We start from the raw sequence: 11,188 nt of genomic DNA, 5'->3' as shown, positions 1-11,188 counted from the left end.
CATTTTTCGAATTTATAGGGAATTCTTACATGCCTTTCAAAAAAAAAGGGAAATTCTTACATAAGTCCTCCTTTTCTATTTTTTTTTACAGTTGCATAAGTCCTTCATAGTTCGAAATGTATTTCACGGTTAAAATGCACATCAATCAATATATATTAGAAAAGAAGAACTCTTATCAGGCTGATTTAGTGACGTGTCATTCTCACGTTAATTCTCATAAAAAAAATTTCACGTGTCATTCTCAGGTTAATTCTCATAAAAAAATACATTTTTAAATTTTAGATTTGATTAGGATTTAGGTTATTTATTTCTTGATTTTATTTTTGATTTATTTTTAGAGTATTAATTAATTTTAATGGTATTTTAATTGAGTTTTCGGATTGTAATTAATTCAGGATTTTATGAGTTTTTATTGTGATTTTCTAGATTTTGATAGTTTTTATCTATATTTATTTAGTACCTTTTAAAATTTTAGATTTGATTAGTACTTATGTTGTTTATTTCATGATTTTATCCTAATTTATCTTATTATTTATTTTCAGAGTAAATAAATAAATTAGATAGCAAATTTCACGTGTCAATTTTTTATATAGCTATATAATATTTTTTACAATCTATTTAATATTTGATTGGTTTTAAAAGCTGTATGATGGGAAAATAAATATTGATTTTTTAGTTAACAACATCATTATTATTTTTATTTTAAATTTTAAATTTTTTTATTTTCTAAATCAAATAGATATGATTTTTAAAAAAATTTATAGCATCAATATTTTTTTATTCAAAAAAAATATCATCAAATTTAATTAATACTCTACAAATAAACTTTTTCTTCACCTAAAATTTATTTCCATAACAAATCTTGAAACCGATTTTTTAAAGGTAATTTTGAAGAAAATTTTCAAACCAAATATGGAAGCTGATCACATTTTATCCCAGTTGAAGGCATTCAAGGTTATGCATGTTTCTCTTAGTAGCTTATAGCTTTACCCGGCTTTAATTTTGTAGTTGATAGGGTGTATATACCATAAAATTTAATTAATACTCTAAAAAAAATTTTCTTCACCTAAAATTTATTTCCATAACAAATCTTGAATCCAATTTTTTAAAGGTAATTTTAAATATGAGAAACTTTTTCATAAAATATTAAAATTTTAAAAGATTTGTCCTAATTATCTAAGATTTACCTAGATTAAATAAAAAACTAAAAAATCAATAAAAATACCAAAACAATTAATTAATAAAAAGTACCAAATCACAATAAAAACTCATAAAATCCTTAATTAAATAAAAATTCGAAAATTCAATATAAATAACTAAAAATTTAATTTAATTAATACTCTAAAAATAAACTTTTTCTTCACCTAAAATTTATTTCCATAACAAATCTTGAAACCGATTTTTTTAAGGTAATTTTAAATGTAAGAAACTTTTTCATAAAATATTAAAATTTCAAAAGATTTGTCTTAATTATCTAAGATTTACCTAGATTACTCCTTACTAATACTGTATCAGGCATCTCCTCCCCTATGTGCCTCTGCTGTGAAGCGGTTGACATGGAGGAAAAATGACGAAGATCACTCGAGTATGCAACTTGCTTCATGTGGTGTTGATAATTGTGTAAGTTGATAATTGTGTAAGTGTTTGACATAAATGTGGTTGAGTAATTAGATTATTTTCATCATCCTCTTTTGATATATTTGTTAGAATGATTTTCTATCCTTATAGTTATGGCTAAGGAAAATATATACGTACTTCCGTTGGGCTTCAAAAAAAAATATATACCCATCAAACACTCATCCTAAATCATCTTTTCTCCACCTGAAATTCTCATCACCGCTGCTCACAGCCACACTGAGTCGCCGCCATGGTTCTTCAGTGTCGTTGTCAGTCACGTGTTCTATTACCTGCCTCCCGTCCCACCAATTAGGTAATTTATCCTTAAATTTCTCTTCAAATTATGTAATTTATTTATCCCTTAAATTTCTCTTTAAATTAGGTATTTTATTTATATTCTATACTTCATATTTGTTGTGCGAATTGTATTGATATCAAACAAGATATCTGTGATCTGCAATTCAATTCAAAATTTGAATACAAGATTGAATAATTATTGAGCATAAAATCAAAACCGAATTTGTCAGAGCTTCAAAATATGATCAGCCAAACTATTAATCAATGGAGTTATAATGGATTTACTTTAATGGTGAACCAGAGGCGTTCTCAAACTTCATTGACTAGCTGTCTCTATCAACTTATTTCTTTGTTGTTGTTGTTATTGGTTATTTGTAGTGTGACTTTACATGTCAACAAGAAAAACAGGAGGTATGGAAGAAAAGAACTGAAGAAAGGAAATGAATGACAAATTATGGACATTAAGCACTCCAATAGAAAATTTTATAAAGGTCGGTATTCTTTTTATTCAAAATTAATTATTCATTGCCCTCTATTTTAAGCATTAGACTTTCTTTCGAATCCTTTCTACTGCAAATTTTAGCACAATTTTCTCTTGACCTTTTCTACTTCCAGTTCTCTCATGAAAGTTGATGCATGCTTTGACTATACAATGAAGGCAACTATATGCTTTTCTAGAAATTCAGTTCACACCAAACAATTTTCTAAATCTCACTAATTCTATTATGAAGAAAATACTCTTTTATATCATTTCTGGATCTCTCGAGCCAAAATCGCCACTAAATGGAGTTTACTTTTGGAATTTTGCAGGAGGCATTGGTATTAAGCGAAGTGCAGAATGATTGGTGGAAGTTATGTAGAGTTTACAATTCCTATTCCAAAGACCAATAAAGGTACTACAAAGTACAAATAAGTTGTTATACATAGAGTGGTTGGAATGAACAATATTTAGCAGCTTTCAGGATAAATCACTCACATTTGTTGTTAAAAATAGTTAGTCTTACAGTTAATACAATTTCTTTTGAGTGTTTTCAGATGTAGAATCCATACGGTATTCGAGCTACCATTTCAGATAACGAGAGGGAGAAGGATATGAAGTTTGAATATTTGTGAGTCTTTATCACGCCCAAGGAAATAATTGAGCTGGATTTTTTGCAGGTATTGGTAATTTTGAATTTATAGGTAAATCAAATGTAAAACAAGCAATGAAAATTTTGTTTTTGATAATCTTGGTCTCCCTTAATGAGTTTATAAACATGATTAGTAAGTACTCATGGGTAAGTTTAAATCTGATATCCTGCATTGCCTAAGGATGAAGTATTTAACTTTGCAGTTTTTATTGTAATTATAATTTGTTTTATGAAACTGCAGACTCAGAGGCTTGAGACTCCATTAAAGTGATGCCAAACTGTTGAAGAATAAGCCAGGGCAGCAGTTGAGCCCAAGTGTTTGCTAACCAAAATCGTTGTGATGACTAAATTTTCTTTTGCGTATAGTGTATTGTAGTGCTTAAGATAGAAGAGAACTCTTAGAATCGCTCTTATGTGAGTGTAAGAAAGAGGAAGCTGCACACACACATATATATATATATTTAAACAATTTTAGTCCTTTTACTTATTAATTGGTGTGTACAAATTTTCAGATGGCTTTTTGTCTATAAATAATTGTTCAGGAATTTTTACTTATATGGATCATAATACTTTCAGCTCTAGCATTTTTTGGTGATGCTAGAAGATTCATATATAATCTATTTTTATTTTATTTTGTTCAAATTACAGGGCAAAAAGCTCCTACGGGAAAAAACATTTTAGCATGAAAATGCTTTAATGTCAAACATAATAAGAAAATAACATTTCATATATGATTTAAGTACATTGTTCATAGTTTTTCTAATGATTTTAGGAGTAAATATACATCAAAATTATGTGAGATTTCACGAGGTCTGTGGTATTTCATTTGTGTTATGGAGTTATTTTATTGAATGATTATCTTTGTTAGTTTCTTAATTCCATCAGGTAAGAATCTCAACAAATAGTGTTTTTAGCATGTCAAATTTGTATACACCAAGGTATTGATTCATGCTTCAAACACAAGAGAAAATTTCACTGTAAAAACACTAGAAAGATTTGTTCTGGGGATGTACACAATTTTCTACTGCTTATCCTTTTAAAGGGACAGTTCCTACCACTTGAGCTATCATACGGGGATACGAATTTCAATCTATGCAACAAAATTTTCAATTTAAGACTTTCTGTCCACTTTACTCATAATTTCTGACTCTTCTATTTCATTTGTTGTTTATTATAATTTTAATAATCAATGAATTGATTGATGTATTATATACAATAAACATATTCCCCGTGCAACGCGCGGGTAAAAAATACTAGTTCATACGATAATACATTAATACTCCATGAGTTACTAAATAAAATTTCCCCAAATAAGATTTATCTCATGAATATTTAGTAGTCATTTGCTCATGATAAATTTTTAATGCTATTTATAGAATTATAGTTATTATATTAAATATTTTCGTTAGTGAAGCCGTGTAGGTTTGGCAGAAGAATCTAAGAAAAAGAGGGACTCGGTTTACAAGTTTGAATCTTGATCATCGCACAACAACAAGAACAAGGTTCAGGAAAATGGGTCAAGCTGAAAGCGCAGAAATCCCCACTCAAACCACCCCAACAACCAATTCTTCTCACCCTGCTTCCCTTGAATCTGTTCTTGCAGGTTAGTCCTAGTCATTTATTTCGTTTAGCTTCATTTATCATGCGCACCACCTGTTTGTGTAAATGTCTAGCTCAACTTGTGTTTGTTATTTCCTTTGTTACAGAGGCTGCAGCATATGGAAACCAAGACACTGAGGTTTGTCTTCTTCATTTTTTTATTAATCAGCTTGGCAAGTTGAGTGAATGAGAAATTGAAAATTTTGTGGAATTTTCAGTCTGTTGAGGCAATGGCTCAGAAAGCTCTCCAATGCCCTTGTATTGCTGACCTGCGAACTGGTCCCTGTGGGTCTCAATTCTCAGAAGCATTCCTCTGTTTTCTCAAGAGTAACAGTGAAGAAAAGGTCTGTCTAATAATGTCTTATTTCATACTTTTTACTTTATTATTTTGTCACTGAAATTGGGTTGAATTTGGGTCTTTGTTTCATGTAAGAAGAGGTAGGTACCAATACAAGTGTGATGTGAACTGATTTTGCTGTTAGGTGATTGATGACAACTCCAAATAGCCAATTTGATGTTAGGTTATTGAACTGTAAAGGGTTACAAGTCTAGTAGTGCACTGGTTATGTTACTTTAGTTTAAACTGGTTGCACCTCATAGATTCTTTCTACTGGTTTTTCCGGTTTCCTGGTAGAGAACTTGACAAGTCTTTAAAAACATTTTCTTTTTCTTTCTTTTTTTCTCCCTATTTTTTATGAATCAAATGGCACGGTAACAGATTTAACAGCTTAGCAATTACGGTTATGTTTCCTTATTGGAATCAATGCCATAATCTGGCTCTTCTGTTGATGGATATTGGAACTTTTATATTGTTCTGGCAAGGTTTGAAATATGCAATTTACTCCAATTTTGTAGGGCTCGGACTGTGTAAGTCCATTTGTTGCTCTGCAGAGCTGCATCAAGGCCAATCCAGATGCATTCTCGAAGGACATTCTAGGCGAAGATGAAAGCACAGAGTCGGAGCCTGTCCAAGATTACAAAATACTTCCTCCCAATTGGTCTAAGGAATCTCAAAGTTCAGTGTCCAAACTTTAAAGGAAGAGTTGAACTTTCTCCTTAACAAGGCAAATTTCTTTTTCCTCACAGTTTTGGGATTGCACGTCAAATGCTTAAACCTTTTATCACAATAATTTGACATCCTAGGTTCATAGTTTTAGTATGTAGTCTATGAATGTTGATATTGATTCAATGTCTGCATGGCGGTGAAAGAAGAGAACTGCCTCTAAATGTCATATGATTGATGTTTAGTCTGAGACTAGAACGAATTAAAATGCTGTATAGACTTTAATCCATAAGTGAACCACATGAAAATTCATTAGAAGAAAAAGGGATGCATATTTACAATCTAGATGATGGTGTAATGATATGTGATGCTTGTACTAAGGCCTCATTTAGAAGAGTTTATTTGAGTTTATCTTATAGCATGATCACTTATGCAAGTGTTTGAATAAGCTTATGAACATAGTTTATGACCCTACCTAAAATTGTTTTGAGCTTATTTTCATAAGTTGCTCATATTAACTTATGAATAAGCACTTAAATAAGCTATTTTGATTTTATTTCCACAAGTTTCTCAAATTAGCTTATGTATAAATAAGCTCTTGTATGATAAGAACTTACTGTCATATACACTAAATTAAGCTGTTTATTAGAATGGGGGGTTGATTCTTTGGTGATATTGGCTCTGTCGAGGCAACAGCCATGGCTACCCTAGTCCTAACTAAGATCCGCCTCTGATTCGACTAATAACTCATTAACTCAATACCTTGCCAAATCAGTTACCTGGCCAAATTTTATAATACTGATCTGAACAACTATTATTGTTGTCGACTATCATCTGTATAATATCATGTTTTGTTTGAGTAATTGGGAGAATATAATTGGATAAAATATGAGATATCATGAGATGAACTTAAAGGAACGTGTTAAGATATCTGTAAAGGTAAGCGAGAAGATTAATACTAACTTATAAGAAGGGACGCGTTTAGTTGCTTACCAGTTCGTTTGCAGATGACTGTGACCTAAAAATACTCTAATCTTTATCTTTATCTACCCAAAAGGCCAATACGACCTATGTATTTTAAACTTTCATTTTATATTTATACACCTTAATAATTTTCTTGTCATTGAAACTGATAAATGTCAATAATAAATGGCATGTACTAGTTTCAATATCCTTTTTTTACGGTCAATGTCCTATTTATCAAAATATCAATCACTATTTTCTCAATTATACTTTTGTATTCACCTATTAATTTTCAAGTATAATAGAAGACTCAACTATTAAATAATTCAAAGGTTAAATCATGAGATATAAATTTTGAAAAACTAAGAAAATTGTGCCTATTAAATTGTGTATTTTTTTTTATCTGAATAAACATAGAAATAAGATTTTTTTTGAATTAACATATAAATAAGATTGAAGGTCGCATAAAGTATGCAACTAGTATTTCTTTTTAACATAAATAAAAGGAAGTATACATGTACAGTTATTTCCTCTTTTATAGGGAAACTACGAAAGTGTACCATTGTTTTCATTATTTTATATTTATGTTATCTGTTACTACATAAAACAAAAATTCTCGTGATATCACGGAACTTATCTATTAATATCACTTTTGAAGTAACACCAAAAAATATGATTACTTATAATCTCCATCGATTTCTCAACAAATATCAGCAAGAGAAAACTATGTCAGTGAGTTTCGTGCAGGGTTCATGTATATGGGGTACTAAGGGCACACTAACATTAATTAACGTTATTTTTAAGTGTTTGTTTTGTTTTTTCAAGTGCATTGTGTTAAAATTTTGTCAGTTTGTCTTATTTTATTTTTTAAATGAATACTCTAGTTTAATTTAGAGTACTATTTGTAACACGGCATGTGGTTGGTTCTAGTTATTTACGCCAAATTGTCTTTTTAGGGAAATACCGAGTTAATATTCATTTAGGATTTAGCTAGTAGCCTATTGGTGCAAACATTTACAATGAAAGAATTAGTCACTATTGTTAGCCGTAAAAGACAGCCGCGTATACAATAAGAAAGCTAGAAAAATCAGCCACCCATTCAACATTACTCAACTGAATTACACCCGCTAGCTAACCCAATGCAGTTAGAGTATTTATGAAACCAGTCATTTGCATTTAGCTCCACATACCCCTGCATCGGAGGTGTCCAGTGCAACACAAGACTTGTTCCTACAATTGAAGAAGCCCCCAGGAACTTCTGAAAGTCAGATACAGTTGTAGTAAGTAGTGTCACATTCAAATACTCTACTCTCCATTTAAGTTCATCAAAGATCATATTATTTCTCCAACGCCAGAACCTACAAATAAGTGAATAACAGTATCAAACCTACGATTATCCACATAGTGAATAATGAAATCAATCCAGATTCAAGCACAGTTGTGCATGAAAATAGGACTTGCAAGAACACCAACATGATCATTTGTACCAAGGAGTCTTCATTACTCTTTTCATTTATATCATGTCACACAATTATGAATTGTTAGTTATTTTTATTTTGAATTGACAGTTAAGACTAATTTTGTACATAGGAAGTACTGACACTTTTGTACTACTAGAGTACCCAAAGTTTTGAGTTTCCTATATTATGAAGTCTTTAGTACTCCTTTCATTCATATCATGTCACCTACTCCGGTATAGCTAATTCATTCATGACTTCAAGAAAAAAAAAGTTTAAACATTAGTCTGCTAGGAAAAAAGAAGCTTGAATCATGAATTAAATGTAAACTTCAATTAGTTCCAAATAATTATAACCATTTCTAAAATTACAAAAGAAATTGAGAAAAAAAAATACAAAGTGTTTAGTCTCAAAATTGACTTGATATATGACTGATGAATGAATCATAAACGGGAGGTTTATCAATTATCATCACCTTTCAAAATTGAGCCTATGACTAATGAGTGAATCATAAATTGGAATGCAATTATCATCTCTTAGTATTTTTTGTTAGAGTTAGTCATAACTCATTATATTACAATGTCATTTCGTTGGTACTCATCTAAAAGTGAAAGGGTTTCATATCCTTTGGGCTTAATTTATCTTGATTTCTTATAATAAATGTTTATAATGAACCGAAAGATTAACTCTCTCATTTTAAAAAGGTACCGAAGGACTCCCTAATACAAAACCATTAACAACAAAATACAGCACAAAACGTTGCACAAGCCTAGCCAGATACAAACTTTTCAAGAAATGTCAATTAGTCAAATGGTGTGTGCCGGCCAGAGTTTTGAAAGAACCGATGACAATCCTCAATTTCTATATCTCATTATAAAACAAAGGAACAAGTTAACCACCCAACATAAAGAAGAGGCATCAGCGTCCCCTAGTTGCCGATCCAAACCATATAAAAACATGAATAAAACATCACATCATCCAAACAAACAGCACACGAACAATTATAAAATTCCCTCATTTGTCACCACTTGTGAATTTCCCCAACACTATCAATTGAAGGTCAATGATCAAACACTACTACTTAGCCCTTCACACCCTTCAATCCTTGTTCAAATATCACAAACAGTTTCTTTCACTACAACAACAATGACCATGGAACCAAACTCAACAACTTCAGATCACATACTGGATTGGCTTGAAGGTTCTGTCTCTTTCTTCCCATCATTCTTAGATGAACCATGTAACAACTCTGGTTACATCCAAGAGTACCACTTGTGGGATCAGTACCAAACTGATGCAAATACTGGCTCTTCACCTAATGCCACAAACAGCACCACCGCCACTATAGTTGCTACTAGTGCCACCAGCACAACATCCCTTGAGCCTTGTGGCTCTAACAACAACCAACCACTTTCTGATTTGCCCAAGAAACGAAATGCCACTGATGAATCAAGCCTCAAACCGCCACAAAACAAGAACAAGAGAATCAAGACCCGTCCAATGAATGAACCTGAGAATGGAGATGCAGTTAGAAAAAACAAGAAAGGTGGAGCTAAGGCCAATGGAAGCAACTGCAACAGTGGAAATAGCAAAGAAGGTAGATGGGCAGAGCAATTGCTCAACCCTTGTGCTGCAGCCATAGCCGGCGGAAACGTGAACCGTGTGCAGCATCTTTTATATGTTCTCCACGAGCTAGCCTCGCCTACCGGTGATCCTAACCACCGGCTCGCGGCTCATGGTCTCCGAGCACTGACACACCACTTATCCTCTTCTTCTTCATCACCTACCTCTTCAGGGACTATAACTTTTGCATCTACAGAACCAAGGTTCTTCCAGAAGTCACTGCTGAAGTTCTATGAGGTTAGTCCTTGGTTTTCCTTTCCCAATAACATAGCAAATGCTTCAATCCTGCAAGTTCTTGCTGAAGAGGCGAACATCACTTCGCGTACCCTCCACATCCTTGACATTGGAGTCTCACATGGCGTGCAATGGCCGACTCTGCTCGATGCCTTGAGTCGTCGATCCGGTGGACCGCCTTCAGTAGTTCGCCTCACGGTGGTTACAGCTGAAAATGACCAAAACATGGAGACCCCATTTTCAAAAGCTCCACCTGGTTATAACTACTATCCTAGGCTCCTTGGTTATGCTCAGTCCATAAACATCAATTTGCAGATAAACAGGATAGAAAATCACTCATTACAGACACTGAATGCTCAGAGTATCAGTGCCTCCCCGGATGAAATTTTAATTGTCTGTGCCCAGTTCAGGCTGCATCACTTGAATCATAACAGCCCTGACGAGAGGAGTGAGTTTCTGAAGGTGTTGAGGAACATGGAGCCCAGAGGGGTGATACTAAGCGAGAACAATACAGAGTGTTGCTGCAGTGGATGTGGGAACTTCGCGGCTGGGTTCACTCGGAGAGTGGAGTACTTGTGGAGGTTCTTGGATTCAACCAGCTCAGCGTTCAAGGGTCGTGAGAGTGATGAAAGGAGAGTGATGGAAGGTGAGGCTGCGAAAGCACTGACAAACCAGCGGGAGATGAATGAAGAGAAAGAGAAATGGTGTGGAAGAATGAAAGAAGCAGGGTTTGCAGGGGAAGTGTTCGGAGAGGATGCCGTTGATGGAGGTCGAGCTTTGTTGAGGAAGTATGACAGTAATTGGGAGATGAAAGTTGAAGAAAAGAACACAAGTGTGGGACTATGGTGGAAGGGGCAACCTGTTTCTTTCTGTTCTTTGTGGAAGCTGGATGGGAATGACCAGGGTGGCACAAGCTGAACAATGACAGCAATAGCTTGGGGTGGGAGTTCTGTACAGAAGTTACATGTGCCACCATGAGGAACCATAACTTGCCAATCAGTGGAAGTTTATAGAGCACTAGTGAGGGTTTGTGGATTGCTAATTAACAACCAAGAAGTTCAAGAGAAAAAGATAGCATGAGTAGTCAGAGTTCCTGAATTCTTCCACTGCAAAATCTCACCACAATGTACTGATTTTGTGTCAAAATCTTGATTGAAAAACTGTTTGTAAGATAGGCTTTGGAAGAAATTATTTTGTCTATTGTGTGTTTTGTAATGATTGACAGCCATTTAGAGGATTGAATTGATTCAGAGTTCGGGAGCTGC

General features: G+C 33.3%; 2 protein-coding genes across 2 annotated transcripts; both read left to right on the top strand.

Moving 5' to 3' along the window:
• The first annotated feature begins 4,447 nt into the window (after positions 1-4,447).
• On the top strand, positions 4,448-5,991 carry LOC130742807 (mitochondrial intermembrane space import and assembly protein 40 homolog). Its single transcript, XM_057594907.1, has 4 exons — positions 4,448-4,647; positions 4,751-4,782; positions 4,862-4,987; positions 5,499-5,991. Exons 1-4 carry the CDS (start codon positions 4,557-4,559, stop codon positions 5,676-5,678), a joined length of 429 nt encoding a protein of 142 aa, XP_057450890.1. The 5' UTR covers positions 4,448-4,556; the 3' UTR covers positions 5,679-5,991.
• Positions 5,992-9,107: 3,116 nt separating this feature from the next.
• LOC130746457 (protein NODULATION SIGNALING PATHWAY 1) lies at positions 9,108-11,183 on the top strand. Its single transcript, XM_057599085.1, has one exon. The coding sequence runs from the start codon at positions 9,213-9,215 to the stop codon at positions 10,839-10,841; it is 1,629 nt and encodes a 542-aa protein (XP_057455068.1). The 5' UTR covers positions 9,108-9,212; the 3' UTR covers positions 10,842-11,183.
• Positions 11,184-11,188: the final 5 nt, after the last annotated feature.

The sequence above is a fragment of the Lotus japonicus genome, chromosome 3, assembly GCF_012489685.1.
Source record: "Lotus japonicus ecotype B-129 chromosome 3, LjGifu_v1.2".
NCBI classification, from domain to species: Eukaryota; Viridiplantae; Streptophyta; class Magnoliopsida; order Fabales; family Fabaceae; genus Lotus; species Lotus japonicus.
Note: the sequence above shows the minus strand (reverse complement) of the source record. Positions and strands in the feature narration are given on the sequence as shown.